This window comes from Manis pentadactyla, chromosome 9 (assembly GCF_030020395.1).
Source record: "Manis pentadactyla isolate mManPen7 chromosome 9, mManPen7.hap1, whole genome shotgun sequence".
Taxonomy (NCBI): Eukaryota; Metazoa; Chordata; class Mammalia; order Pholidota; family Manidae; genus Manis; species Manis pentadactyla.
Genome location: NC_080027.1, coordinates 98,482,840 through 98,496,618, shown reverse-complemented (window position 1 = coordinate 98,496,618; position 13,779 = coordinate 98,482,840). Strand labels below are relative to the sequence as shown.

Genomic DNA, 13,779 nt, shown 5'->3' with positions numbered 1-13,779 from the left:
ATGAATGACTGGAAAAAGAGCCTTTTAAATATCAGATGAAATACAAATATTACTGCTGGTGGTTTAACACCTACAGTTGAAATTTAACACTTAATTTCATGGAACTAAAGAGAAACATTTAATACTATTATCATCAGGAGACTTTTCCCTTTCTCTTTCCCTGCTTCTTTAAATTATTGTACCTGTATAAATATTACTTACTACATAGTTGCATTATGATCTATAATAACATTTTTTCTTATATAACTTTCTTTTTTGTGGAGCTTTCAGATGGTCTTAAAAAAACTTGGCCTAGTTTATCATTCACACAACCTTATTTTTTTCCTCTCCTTGATTCATTTTTGCTCTTTGTGCACCTGATTAGACAAATGTCGACTATCCTTTTATCTCTTTTTTTTTAATGTGAATATTAAAAAAATTTTTTTTTGTAAGTTTCTTTTTGAAGTATCATTGATATATACAGTCTTATATTAATTTTAAAAATACCGAATGCTTCACAGATTTGCATGTCATCCTTAAGCAGGGGACATGCTAATCTTCTCTGTTGTTCAGTTTTAGTATACTGCTAAAGCAAGCACTGTTAGCTTATCTTTACTTTCCAGTTGTTTGTCTCTTTTGCCTCTGCTTCTACTTTCTGGGAGATTTCTTTGTCATTTTCTTTCTTTAGATTTTCTCTAAAATTCTTTCTATTAGATTTTTTAAACTTTGGCCCTAATTCTAAATTTCAATCAGTTCTTATTCTTTGATCAGTCTTTTTTTTTAATGGTATTCTGTTGTTTTATGGATGAAATATCTTCTTCTATTTGTGTATATTTAAAGTTTTACTTAGTTCCCTGTATCACCTCTACTTTTTCTAGGATCATTTTATTATTTTCGTTTTTTTGATGCCAGTACCTATTCTTAAATGTTTGGGCCTTGGTCACCTGTTCATATATAAAGTAAGTCAATAACATATTATAAGCTCTCTTTTGCCAGGAGTAGATGTAGGGAGTAGAAGTAGTTGATCCAGAGGTATCCTTTACTTTAGGATGACACCTTGGATTTGTACCATTTCAGTGAGGAAACCCCAAATTTTTTCCAGGGCCATTTGGTTTTTCAAAGAACTGTCAGGCAGGCTCTCCACAGTGCTTTGCTGCAGGGTAACCGGAGGGTGGGACTGTCTGTTTCATATACTAAGTTTTAACCTGTTGCTTGTTCTCAGCTCCATGTTTGACCACCCTTCCCTGCAACTTTTGCTCCATGCTTGGTTTCTCCGAGAACTTAGCCTAATAGGATTCTGAGAGCCAGACTAATCCTATGTTCATGTAACTTTCCCCTCAGTAGGGACTTGAGGGCGTGGGTTCCTTCACACTGCTAATTCAATCTCTTTTAGTTATTACTGCTTTTCAATTTTTTGTTGAGCTATCTTATCCTATGATGCCTTCTCTTTTCTTTGTCCTTGTTGATTTATACCTTTCTTTATTCTTTATGATCATTTAATGAGGTCTGGTGGTGTTACAAGGGCAGGAGATAAATACCTGTAGTGTGTGATGTTCCACCTTTATCCACAAGTAGCAAGGTTTTTTTTCCCCTTTCTCTTAGAAAAGGCTTAAGTAGTTTACTGGCTTTATTTTGTTCATTGTAAGTAATAACTGTCTTTTTGCCTACCTACTTGGTGAGAGTTCTAGAAGGGTAAATACTTTGTGCAGAAGAGAACTGTTCCTTCTGTTTAATGGCCCAAGAATAATATTGAGAACTATGCTTAATAAAACAGGTTTACTAACTAGTATAAACTGTTGATTTCCAACTATATGCATTTAAGCTAGTAGGCTTCCATTCCCCCTTCCACTCCTCATCATCAGCAAGGACTTGAGCACTCTTAAGTGCTCCATTTAATTTTTTTACTTTAGGGAACTTAATACCAATTTTTTTTTTCAAATTATACATTGTCAAATTTAATTAAAGCAATAATACCTAAATTTAAAAAGGAAAATGAGAAAAAATTACCTGTAATTTATCCATCTTGATAAATAGCATTTAATGTTTTCTATGATCATTTTATACATCCCAGTTTGATTTTTTTCCCCAATTATATAAAGAGCACACAAATAATTTGAATTCAGAAAACTGACTAAAATGTATGGAAGCATGTAAATACTGACATTTTGTTGGCCATTTGAAACAAAAAGAAAAGCAAGAGAATGCAGGAGAGTGGTAGTGGTTACCATGGGGGGAATGGGAGGGGGTCAGTGGGTGGGATCTGATTGCTATTTCTATGCCATTTTAATATGCTGCTTTGATATTTGGTAATGCAAATTTTTTCTATAAATTTTTTGGCAATGCATAGGCTTTTTATTTTTTGATAGTGAGTATACAGTAGTCTTTTCTAGTTTACCCCATGAGAATTCTCTTTGGAGTTTTATTATTATATTCACATACTAATTCTGGGGATAATTGACATTTTTATAATACCCCATCCAAGTCTAAATGGTATATCTTTCCATTTATTCAAGGTTTGTTTTACATCTGTCAGTATCAGTTTAAGGTTATTTTCTTATAGGCTTCTATTTTTATACCTAAGTGTTTTACAGTTTTGTTCTTTATGAGTAGAACATTTTCCTCATAGTTCATTTCTAGATGGTTATTGTGAGTACATAAAAATGCAATTGATTTTTGTATGTTCACTTACTATCTACTTAATTAAATCAGAATCTCGGGTTTTCAAAGTACACAGGCATCAGCAAATAAAGGCTGGGTGTTTTTTTTTTTCCATTTTTATTTTCTCACAGCATTTGGGTAGGACCTCTACATTAGAAAAATAGTGGTAGTAGCAGACATCCCTGTTTTGTCTCTGATTTAAATGTATGTAGATTGCTTTAGTGAGTGTCCATTTACAGTCATGCTTTTCTTGGTTTGGGGAACCTTAATTATATTATAGTTTCCTCTATTCTTGTTTTGCACATGTATTCATGTAATTCCTATTTAAAAATTCTTTGCTGCTATAATGAATGAAATTTGCAGATTTCTCTGATACTAAATGAGCCTTATGATTTTTAAGTAACAGCTTTATTAAGATATTCATATACCATACGGTTCACCTGTTTAAAGTATACAATTCAGTGGTTTTAAGTTTATTCATGGAATTGTGCAAAGTATTTCCATATGCAATTTTAGAACATTTCACCAGAAAACCCTATATGCATTAGCTGTCACTCCCTCTCCCTCCCCTCTCTCCACAGCCTTTGGTGACTACTAAACTACTTTTCTGCCTTCATAGGTTTACTTGTTCTAGAAATTTCTTATAAATAGAATTGGATAATACATATCTTGTGTGACTGGCTTCTTTGACTTAGCATAATGTTTTCAAAGTTCATCCACATTGTAGCATGCATCAGGATCTCATCCCATTTTATGACTATATAATTCCACTGCATATCACATTTTATTTTTCCATTCTTCAGTTGATAGGTAGTTGGCTTGTTTCCATTTTTTTGCTATTATAAATAATGCTGCTTCAGAAGTAGTTTTTGTGTGGAAATGCTGGGTCATATAGTAACTCTGTTTAAGATTTTGAGGAACTACCAGACTGTTTTCCAAAGTGGCTTTACCACATTTTACATGCCCACCAGCACTGTGTAAAGATTCTAATTTTCCACATTCACTAATACTGTTACTCTGTCTTTGTGTTTATAGTCACCCTAGTGAGTCACAGTGATTTTTAAGCCTTTATGATTTTGTATTCTGAAGTAGAACTTGCCACCTCAGAGTCTGTGATCACATATCCTTTCTTTTCATATTATTTCCTTTCCTTCTTCTTTTTAACTCATGTTTTAGGAAGAACAGTTAGAAGCTATATTGTCAGCAGCAGTCCAGACAAGTTCCCTGGGACTTTTGACTGGATGTATCAAAAGGTGGATAACAGAAGGTAAGATTGTGATTTTTAACAATTAAAAATTACTTTTGTATTTTTAAAGTTATCAGTTCACTATTGTGGTGGGGAGGTGTTATGTTAAACTTTATTTTAAGACAGTTGTAGATTCACATGCAATTGTAAGACAGAGAGAGAACCTTTACCACATTTCCCTCTCAGTGTAAATTCTGGCAGACCTCTAGTACAATATCACAATCAGGATCCTCCTTGTTGCCCATTTGTGGCCTACCTGTCTCTTCTACCCTGTCCCTAAGCCCTCTCAGCAATAATCTGTTCTCTATGTCCTGCTATGTTGCTATTTCAAAAACTTTAAATGAAATCCAGAATGCAGCCTCTTGCAGTTGGTTCTCTTTTACTCAGCTGAATTCTCTGGGGATTCATTCAAGCTGTGTGTATCACTCTCTCTATACATGCACACTCCACCCATAAACTATTTTTGTTCTGAATCATTTGAGAATAAGCTGAAGACATTATGCTTCTTTTTTCATGAATGTTTCAATATTATTTCCTTCTCAGAACAAAGACATTCTCTTTACAAAACCACTTTGCAGTTATAAAAATGAAGAAAGTTAACACTGAAACATAATATTGTCCATTCTATAGTCCTTATTGGACTCTTACTAATTATCCCAGTTAGTGTCATTAGCATTTTTAGGGAGAGGTAATCCAGAATCTGATCCAGAATATGCTTTGTTTTTAGTTTACATGTCTTTTTGATCTCTCTTAATCTTGTATGATACCTAAGCCTTTGTCTTTCAAAAAAGTGACATTTTTAAAGAATACAAGCCTGTTATTTTGTAGATTGCCTTTTAGTTTGTGTTTGTAGTCTTTCCTAATGGTAACACTCGGGTCTTAACGTCCATCACCACAGTACCTGAAATGATGATGTACTCCTGGTATGGTGCACTGAGAGAATGCATGAGCCTGGTTGTCTGTCAGTGGTGATGCTAACATTGCTCACTTAGCTGGAAGTTACTGGTTTTTTGTTTGTTATTAATAATCATTCCTTTTTTTTCCTTTCATATTTACAAATAAAGAACAACCAAATTCTGCTGCTAATTTGCGCTTTGTTCTTGAATGGACATGGAATAAAGTAGTTCTCACAAAAGAGGAATTTGACAGACTATGTAAGTATTGTACATAAAAACTAATTTTGGTTTATGTTTTAGGTACACACTAATAATTTTTAATCATTTTGAAGTTGTAAACTCTTTAAAGAAGCTCCAAAAGAAAACTTTTTTATATTAGAATGACAAAATTATTTTTTGACTGAAACGTTCCACAGATTGTTAAACAGGCAGCATGTTACTATGTCTTCAATAGCAAATTGCAGAATGACACCTTACTTACTTTTTGATCTTAGGTGTTTTCATTTACAAAATCCGCTGATACTGGGACCTCAGAAGCTCCTCTACTTAACTCATTTTTCATTCAGAATATTTATGAGTATAAAGAAGCTGGTTAGCAATGTAGAACTCATCACTAATAGATGAGTTCTAACAGTCAAATAATTTTTCTTCTTGATAGTCTTATTAGTCTGTTGATTGGCTTTTGATATATCCTGTGAATATTAAAAACCCATTTAGCCCAATTAGTGCAAAAATAATGTTAAAGGTAATTTATGGTTGCCCTTGCACTGTACATGAAAGTAATTTTAAGTTTATGTTTTTGTTATTTTTGTTCTGTTATGATGAATGAACAGATAGACTTTTTTTAAAAGTTATTCTTAATGGAAGATTTTCAACCCAACAAAATTTTGATAGGAAGACATGGATGGGAGTTCTACAATATATTTAGGGCATACTTAGGAAATTCTAAACATTGAATCATTTTAAATATTTCAGGTGTCACTTAGTACAGTTGAAGTCTGGAACACCTGATAATTCAGAATTGGTAAAAAGAACTGTATTTAATGTTTTGAGAGGAAATGTTTTCAGGACTGATTATATAGGTTATGTAAAAAGAAAATTCCTAAATTATTTGCCTTTGTTATGCTTTGAGCGTGATGTGGTGGTTCAGGGTTAAACTTGATAACTCAGCCATTGAAGTTCATTACTGGTTAATTTCAATGGTTAATTACTGGAACTGCCTTGAAGTTCATTACTGGTTAATGGAAAATTTTTCTTAACTAGAAATAATCAAAATACAAAGCAATAATAAGTATTTTTAAGTGTACTGGAAGTGAAACAGATCATTTGAAAAAGGATTTAGTGTTAAGACACTTGTTTTCTGGTCCATGTACATATTAAATATTAATATTAAATCTTACCTAAAAAGTAAACAATAGCAACTAAAATACCCTTTTCCCAAAAAAAAATGAATTTGTAAACAACCTTGAGTTTGAAATGAAAGTACAACCAAGTCTACAGTAAGCAAGCATGCAAGTTTATTTTAATGTCTTTATTTGAATCTTAATTTTAGTGTCTGTCTTTTGAAGACGGGTGAAAGAAAAGGTTCTTACAAAATATGAATTGCAAAACAACATGGTATATCAAATATCTGATATAAAAGATTTATTTGAAGGAGAAGCATTTAGTGAATATAACTGATCTCTAGTATATCATAAGTTCAGTCTAGATCACCTCCTCCTAAAAAGTAATAATTTATATTTGTTCCTTCCAGGTTCCTTGAGGATATTTGCCACTTCAAAACTTGTCTTTATAAATCTTATAATATATAGAATTACTCTGCGATTAATAGGAATTTGAGAAATTTTGCATTTGTAATTTTAATTAATTCAGGTTTACTGTGTCAAAACTGATTTTGTATTTTATCCTTGAAAGGTACACCATTATTTGATGGTTCATGTCGTTTCACCGATCCACAAACTATACAGTCTATTCAACAATGCCATTTGCTTCTTAGCAACCTTAATACAGTCTTAAGCTGTTTTGCAACAGAGGCCCAAGAGATCACTGACAGAGGTGCTCTATGTTTATATAAATGAATGTTTCATTAAATTTTACTTTTTGAGTTTGAGGAAGAATAAATGTCTTATGTCTTACATGGATCATTGTGCAAAGATGTTATTAATGTCTCAAATTTTTTTGTTGTTTTTGTTTGTTTTTATGAAAAGCTACAGGCTGTGATTAGACAGGCTGTGAGCCCATGCTTACAAAGGCTTGTGCAATTTGGGGAGTTAAACTTAATGATTGTTTCTAGATGGTATACTTCTGGTAGTATTCCCCATTTTTAAATCACATGTAATTTTTTTTCTCTGTTTTTCCATTTAAACAAAATGGCCAATTTCATTTAAAGGCCTGGTTTGGACAATGTATATTGATGAGACTGTATTATTTTGTATAAATATATGGTTTTGACTTCTGAAATTAGCTAAATAATATATAGCCAAGATGGAAGCATATTTACCTAAAATGTCCACTTTAGTCAGTGAGTTATTTTAGCATTTTGGGGATTATTTGTTCAAGCTAAGTTTGATCAAAAATACATATTGTTATTAAACATCACCAAGTAATGAGTTAAGTTTTTGAAAACAGTTGAGTGTCTTGATTATTCATTTGCGGTTGATCAGTTGAATGTTAACTGATTTGAACTCTTCTTTACAGGTCTTGTGGATTTAAGCAATAAGTGTAAGGTCACCCAGCTCATCTGTCAGTATGCACAAATGGTTCTTTGGTTCTCTCATTCTGGACTTTTACCAGAGGGCTTAGGTAAAATATTTACTTCTTCTGTAAATGTAATCAAAACATTCTTAAATCTTTATAATTTTGAGAAGAATGTGTATCCTGCTGCTTTTGGGTGTAGAGTTCTATAGATGTCTATTAGGTTCATCTGTTCTAGTGTGTTATTCAGTGCCTCTGTGTCCTTACTTAGTTTCTGTCTGGTTGATCTGTCCTTGGGAGTGAGTGGTGTGTTGAAGTCTCCTACAATGAATGCATTGCATTCTGTTTCCTCCTTTAATTCTGTTAGTATTTGTTTCACACATGTTGGTGCTCCTGTGTTGGGTGCATGTATATTTATAATGGTTATATCCTCTTGTTGGACTGACCCCTTTATCATTATGTAATGTCCTTCTTTATCTCTTATTACTTTCTTTGCTTTGAGGTCTATTTTCTCTTATACAAGTACTGCAACACCTGCTTATTTCTCCCTATTGTTTGCATGAAATATCTTTTTACATCCCTTGACTTTTAGTCCGTGTATGTCTTTGGGTTTGAGGTGAGTCTCTTGTAAGCAGCATATAGATGGGTCTTGCTTTTTTATCCATTCTGTTACTCTGTGTCTTTTGATTGGTGCATTCAGTCCATTTACATATAGGGTGATTATTGAAAGATATGTACTTATTGTCATTGCAGTCTTGAGATTCGTGGTTACCAAAGGTTCAAGGGTAGCTTCTTTACTATCTAATCGTCTAACTTAACTCGCTTATTAAGCTATTATAAACACAGTCTGATGATTCTTTATTTTTCTCCCTTCTTATTCCTCCTCCTCCATTCTTTATATGTTAGGTGTTTTCATCTGTACTCTTTTGTGTTTCCTTTGACTGCTTTTATGAATAGTTGATTTTATTTTTTTGGCTTTATTTAGTATTTAGTTGGTCTGCTTTCTTTGGTGTGATTTTATTTTCTCAGGTGACATCTATTTAGCCTTAGGAGTGCTCCCATCTAGAGCAGTCCCTCTAAAATACCCTGTAGAGGTGGTTTGTGGGAGGCAAATTCCCTCAACTTTTGCTTGTCTGGGAATTGTTTAATCCCTCCTTCATATTTAAATGATAATTGTGCTGGATACAGTATTCTTGGTTCAAGGCCCTTCTGTTTCATTGCATTAAATATATCATGCCATTTCTTCTGGCCTGTAAGGTTTCTGCTGAGAAGTCTGATGATAGCCTGATGGGTTTTCCTTTGTAGGTGACCTGTTTTCTCTCTCTGGCTGCCTTTGGTATTCTGTCCTAGTCCTTGATATTTGCCATTTTAATTATTATATGTCTTGTTGGTGTCCTCCTTGGGTCCCTTGTGTTGGGAGATCTGTGGGCCTCCATGGTCTGAGAGACTATTTCCTTCCCCAGTTTGGGGAAGTTTTTGGCAATTATTTCTTCAAATACACTTTCTATCCCTTTTTCTCTCTTCTTCTTCTTCTGGTACCCCATGATGCGAATATTGTTCCAGTTCGATTGGTCACACAGTTCTCTTAATATTCTTTCATTCCTGGAGATCCTTTTATCTCTCTCTGCCTCAGCTTCTCTGTATTGTTGTTCTCTGATTTCTATTCCATTAACGGCCTCTTGTACCTCATCCAGTTTGCTCTTAAGTCCTTCCAGAGATTGTTTTATTTCTGTATTCTACCTCCTACCTTCATCCTTTAGCTCTTGCATATTTCTCTGCAGGTCCATCAGCATGGTTATAACCTTTATTTTGAATTATTTTTCAGGAAGATTGGTTATATCTGTCTCCCCAGGTCCTCTTTTGGGGGTTGTCTGGGAATTCTGGACTGGACCAAATTCTTCTGCCTTTTCATGGCGATAGTGGTAGTTGTAGGCGGGTGGGTGCATGTGTTAGCTGGGAGAACAAAGTCCCTTCCTGCTTGCTGGTCCCCCTGCCCCCTCTCTGCTGCCTGTGTTGGTCACCCTCACACTGGGAGCAGCGTCCGGGTTAATCCCCTGAGCCACTGCAAGCGGGGCAGCCCAGAGCCCTGTGGGGAGAGGCAGGTGTGCCAGGTGTGCTCTCCTGTGAGAACGGTGTGCCTCTGCGCCCTTCCCCGGCTTCCTCAGCCTGTGCCAGTGGCGGCGCACTGCGAGGAGGCTCTGGGTGGCTGCTGTAGGCGCAGCTGCTCTCAGGCTGCTCAGCCACTGTAGCAGGGCCGCGCTGGAGGGGGAATGAACGGAATGAACGGCAGACTGTTTATCGTCACCCTGAGGGATTTCAGAGCTGCGCTGCCTCCCAGGGGGCTGGGGCTTCCGAAGCTCCTCAGAATTCCCAGCCTGCTGGGCTAAGTGTGCCGGGATGATTCCATCCAGATGTGAAGCCCCTGTCCCTTTAAGACTTTCAAAAAACACTCGCTTTTCTTTTGTCCCAGGGGAGCCGACTGCAGGGAGCCGCTCACAGATTTTACTTTTCCATTTCCCTAATGTCCAGCACACCATGCAGTGTGTGTCTGCGCTCCCAGTGTGGATTACTAGGGCTGGTTATTTAGCAGTCCTGTGCTTCCACTCCCTCCCTGCTCCGACTCCTCTCCTCCTGCTGGTGAGCTGGGGTGGGGGAAGCACTCGCGTCCTGCCAGGCTGTGACTTGTATCTTCCCCCTTCCATGAGATGCCGAGTTCTTGCAGATGTAGGTGTAGCCTGGCTGTTGTACTGTATCCTCTCCTCTCTCTTTTAGGAATAGTTGTATTTGTTGTATTTTAAAAAATATATATGGTTTTGGGAGGAGATTTCCGCTGCTCTACTCACGCCACCACCTTGGCTCCTCCTCAAATCTTTGTAATTTTGTTACTGTGCTCTAATTTCTCAGGTTTCCTTTCTTCTGTCACCTCACTTAAGTTTTCCTCTATTCTTACCTTCTTTTCTTGCATTCTTTTTATCCTCAGTGCCTCACCCTATGCCAGATACACAGTTGTTCCATACGTATTTATTAGATTTGGATAACCTTTAGGAGGAAAGAATATATGACAAAACATGGCTTCTGAAAATGGGTTCAACAGTATCACCAGCTACAGTTTAAATCCATAGAACTAAGAGTTTTATAATCTAATTTGCTCCTCTTTTTCTTTTTAAAGTTTACTTTAATATAGTTATTGACCAATATTATTCTCCATCAATTAAATATCTTTTATTTAATGATTCATACCAATACCAAGAATTACAGGATTTGACTTTTGCTGTATTTTCTTAGAGCATCCTATAAAACCTCTGACTTCTTGCATTTTCAGGAAACACATTAGACTTGATTTAGAAGCCGTTGTGCCACTGTGCATTGTTAATGTTGATCTTATTGTTTCATAGTTTTCTTAGATTTTTACTTGAACAAATAGTGAACACTGCTTGCTTTCAAATTATCATAAGTGTCTAAGAGAAGAATTATTTCTTAGTATAGCTTTTCCAAGGTTTTAAGCCAGTGTCCTTGTTACAGACTTTAATGAAGGACACAGCTTTCTCATTTACACATCTGTTAATAAGGGGATATGTAGTATTCCTTTATTACTTAAACTTAGGAATCCTGCAAATTAAACATTTTTAAATTGTAGTAAAATACCACTCTGTGTAACCTTAAGTATTGTTGGGATATTGTGGAAATATTACTTAGCTCTCTTTCCAACTCTTTAAAACAATCCAGATGATGCTGTGCAGTTACCACGGTTACGCTACAACTACCCTGGAATTCAGAGCTACTACACCAGCCATCGGCAGAACTGCGAACATTTATCAAGGTATAGTACACCCAGGACCTTCAAAAAACATTTTAGAAATTACTTTTGTAAAAAGTCAGAGCTTTCTCAGAACAGAATTCATCATGTTACAAAATGAATGAGTGAGTGAAATTCTCAGTAAAGTATCAGAATTTACCAGCATTACTGTTTTAGTTGTAATGTTTGCCTTGACCTAATGGTTACACCTTTATTTCAAAATTTGAGTGTAGCTGCTTATTTCCTAAATAAAACTATTTATCATAATTGATTTTTTAGCATAGATTCTATAATCTAAACTTGTATTTTTCCTGAGAATTCTTATTCAGAAAAAGACTAGAAGCTACTTACTGTTCATCAAAAAAGTATAAAATATATAACCAGTTACTTTACATTCTTTCCATAAATAGTTGCATTTCAGCACATCAACCACTTCTTTTGTTTTTATTTCCTTTACCTCTCTCCCTTAAAAAAAAAGGAAATACATGAATATTAGCCTAGTTGGTGCCTTAGAAATAAGGAAGTAGAAATAATCGTGTTAAGAAAGCCTTGGCCCTGCCTCAAGAATCTAATTACTTAATTAGCTAATCAGTTAACCTCCTCCCTCAAGTTGGAGTGACAGAAGTGAAGTGCAACATATGACATTTACGGCAGTGATTTACAAACATCAATTCCAGCTTTTGTTGTCAGAATCACCTGGAAATCAATACTTAGAAGGCTGTGCTAGCTGTAATTTTGATGTATGGGAAACTTTGGCATCCAGTGCTTTAGAACAACTAATGTAGATAGTGAGAAAGGACTCAAGGGATTTATTAGCCATATTTTTAAATTCTAGATAAGTGTGTGTCCTTGAGCAGGTTAGCGGAGCTTTCTAATCCTATTTGTCACACAAATTATAAAGTCATTATAAAGATTAAATGAAATAATATGTGCCAGCCTCCTCTTACAGCACCTGACTCATAGGAAAAGCTCAATAAGTAGTAAGTGCAGCTACTATTGTTAAGATTAGATGAGGAAACAGACAGGGATGGTATCTACTTTTGACTTTGTAGGTGCCCAGTATATTTTTGAAGAGATTACTGAAGTTAAAGACAAGTCTAAGTGATGAAACTGAAACCTTAATTCTTTGTGAACTGCCGTTTTATTTTTCACTCCTGAGCTGTCATGCTTTGGTAAATTGTTCAAGATGATAAAAAATAGATGGCCTCAGGCACTTGGTTGGTTGGACCACATTCTTCTCCAGGGCCTGACCTTCACTGACGGGCTTGCTGATGGGCGAACTTGAAGATTCTTTTGGGTTTGTCTGACTAACTCCTTGATGTCTGGAGTTGATGTGATGCTAAATGGGGTCCTGTTCTCAACTCCCTTCTCCCTTTGATAGTTGATATCATTACTTTTAAGAATTCAGTGCTTACTATTTTGATAATAGTTAATGCTATTAAGTAATCTGTAATGTGCCCTTATGCAGAGGGAAGTGGAACCCTGATTGTTTGATGATTGACGGAATAGTTTCTCAGTTGGGAGATCAAGTTGAGAAGTTGTGGAAACGGGATGAAGGAGGCACAGGAAAATATCCTCCTACCAGTCTACATGTAGGTTTGCAATAACGTCATATCACTTAGAAAATCTCCAATGTTGGTGGGCTGGGAAACAAGCTTAGCTGTATTTTTGACACCAGGCGCAGGCTTGGGAAAAGCAAGGAGCATGCATGAATGAATATATAAAATGCACCAAATTTTTTATCCCTTTTATAGGCACTCCTTGACATATATCTGCTAGACAACGTTACCAAAGCAAACAAGCATTCTGTTGTATCCTTTAAGGTTTTATCAATAATTTATGTATTACCAAAATAATAAAATTTCATAGTAGTAGAAACATTACAAATCTAATCCAGTCTCAATTTCACATTTGAATTCTTTTCAAAGGAAAGTTAATTCTCAACCCAGGACCTGTTGGTTGGGTTCAGATGGTCTGTGATTAATGTGAAACTATGCAAAATTTTGTTTAATGTTTTTTTTCTCTAGGATAGGGCCCATGGCTTTCATCAGATTCTAACATGTGTCCAACATTCTTGAAGTTAAGAACAACTGCTCTAAAACATTCCTGACAAGTGGTCATTGTCAAAAAGGTTAACTTATGTACTAAATATGAATATATTATAAGGTAGCTTAGTAGTATTTTAGGCATTGTGGTTGAGATCCGTGGTCTTTGCAATAAGATTTCTGTGCTAATGTTAGTTTCTTAGTCTAAAAATGCAGTTTCATTCATAATTTATAAGATAATGTTTGCTAAAGTGCTTTAGTTCATCTCTTTGTTGTGGTACTTTTGAAAATGAATGAATTGGTCATGGGACTGGCCGTTAACCTCCATTTAATAAAACTATACTTCCATAGCGGAATATCCATAATGGCCTTTTGGACATGAAAGGAAATCTCTCAAGTATCTTTTCTGTCATACTATTGGTGTCAATTACACATTATAAATATTCATAGGGGTTTTTGTTTATT

The 13,779-nt window shown here is 35.3% G+C and overlaps 1 protein-coding gene and 1 pseudogene across 3 annotated transcripts in view; one reads left to right on the top strand and one right to left on the bottom strand.

The window, feature by feature from the left end:
- Nucleotides 1-13,779, top strand: part of AHCTF1 (AT-hook containing transcription factor 1) — an 80,228-nt gene that overhangs the window by 31,558 nt on the left and 34,891 nt on the right. For all 3 annotated transcript variants that reach the window (XM_036918398.2, XM_057507865.1, XM_036918397.2), the window contains exons 13-19: nt 3,814-3,904; nt 4,948-5,037; nt 6,694-6,834; nt 7,477-7,581; nt 11,200-11,293; nt 12,738-12,861; nt 13,024-13,080. In XM_036918398.2, the coding sequence (XP_036774293.2) occupies nt 3,814-3,904; nt 4,948-5,037; nt 6,694-6,834; nt 7,477-7,581; nt 11,200-11,293; nt 12,738-12,861; nt 13,024-13,080 (702 nt within the window). The remainder of the gene's footprint in view (nt 1-3,813; nt 3,905-4,947; nt 5,038-6,693; nt 6,835-7,476; nt 7,582-11,199; nt 11,294-12,737; nt 12,862-13,023; nt 13,081-13,779) is intronic.
- LOC118928863 (U6 spliceosomal RNA) lies at nt 479-577 on the bottom strand (annotated as a pseudogene).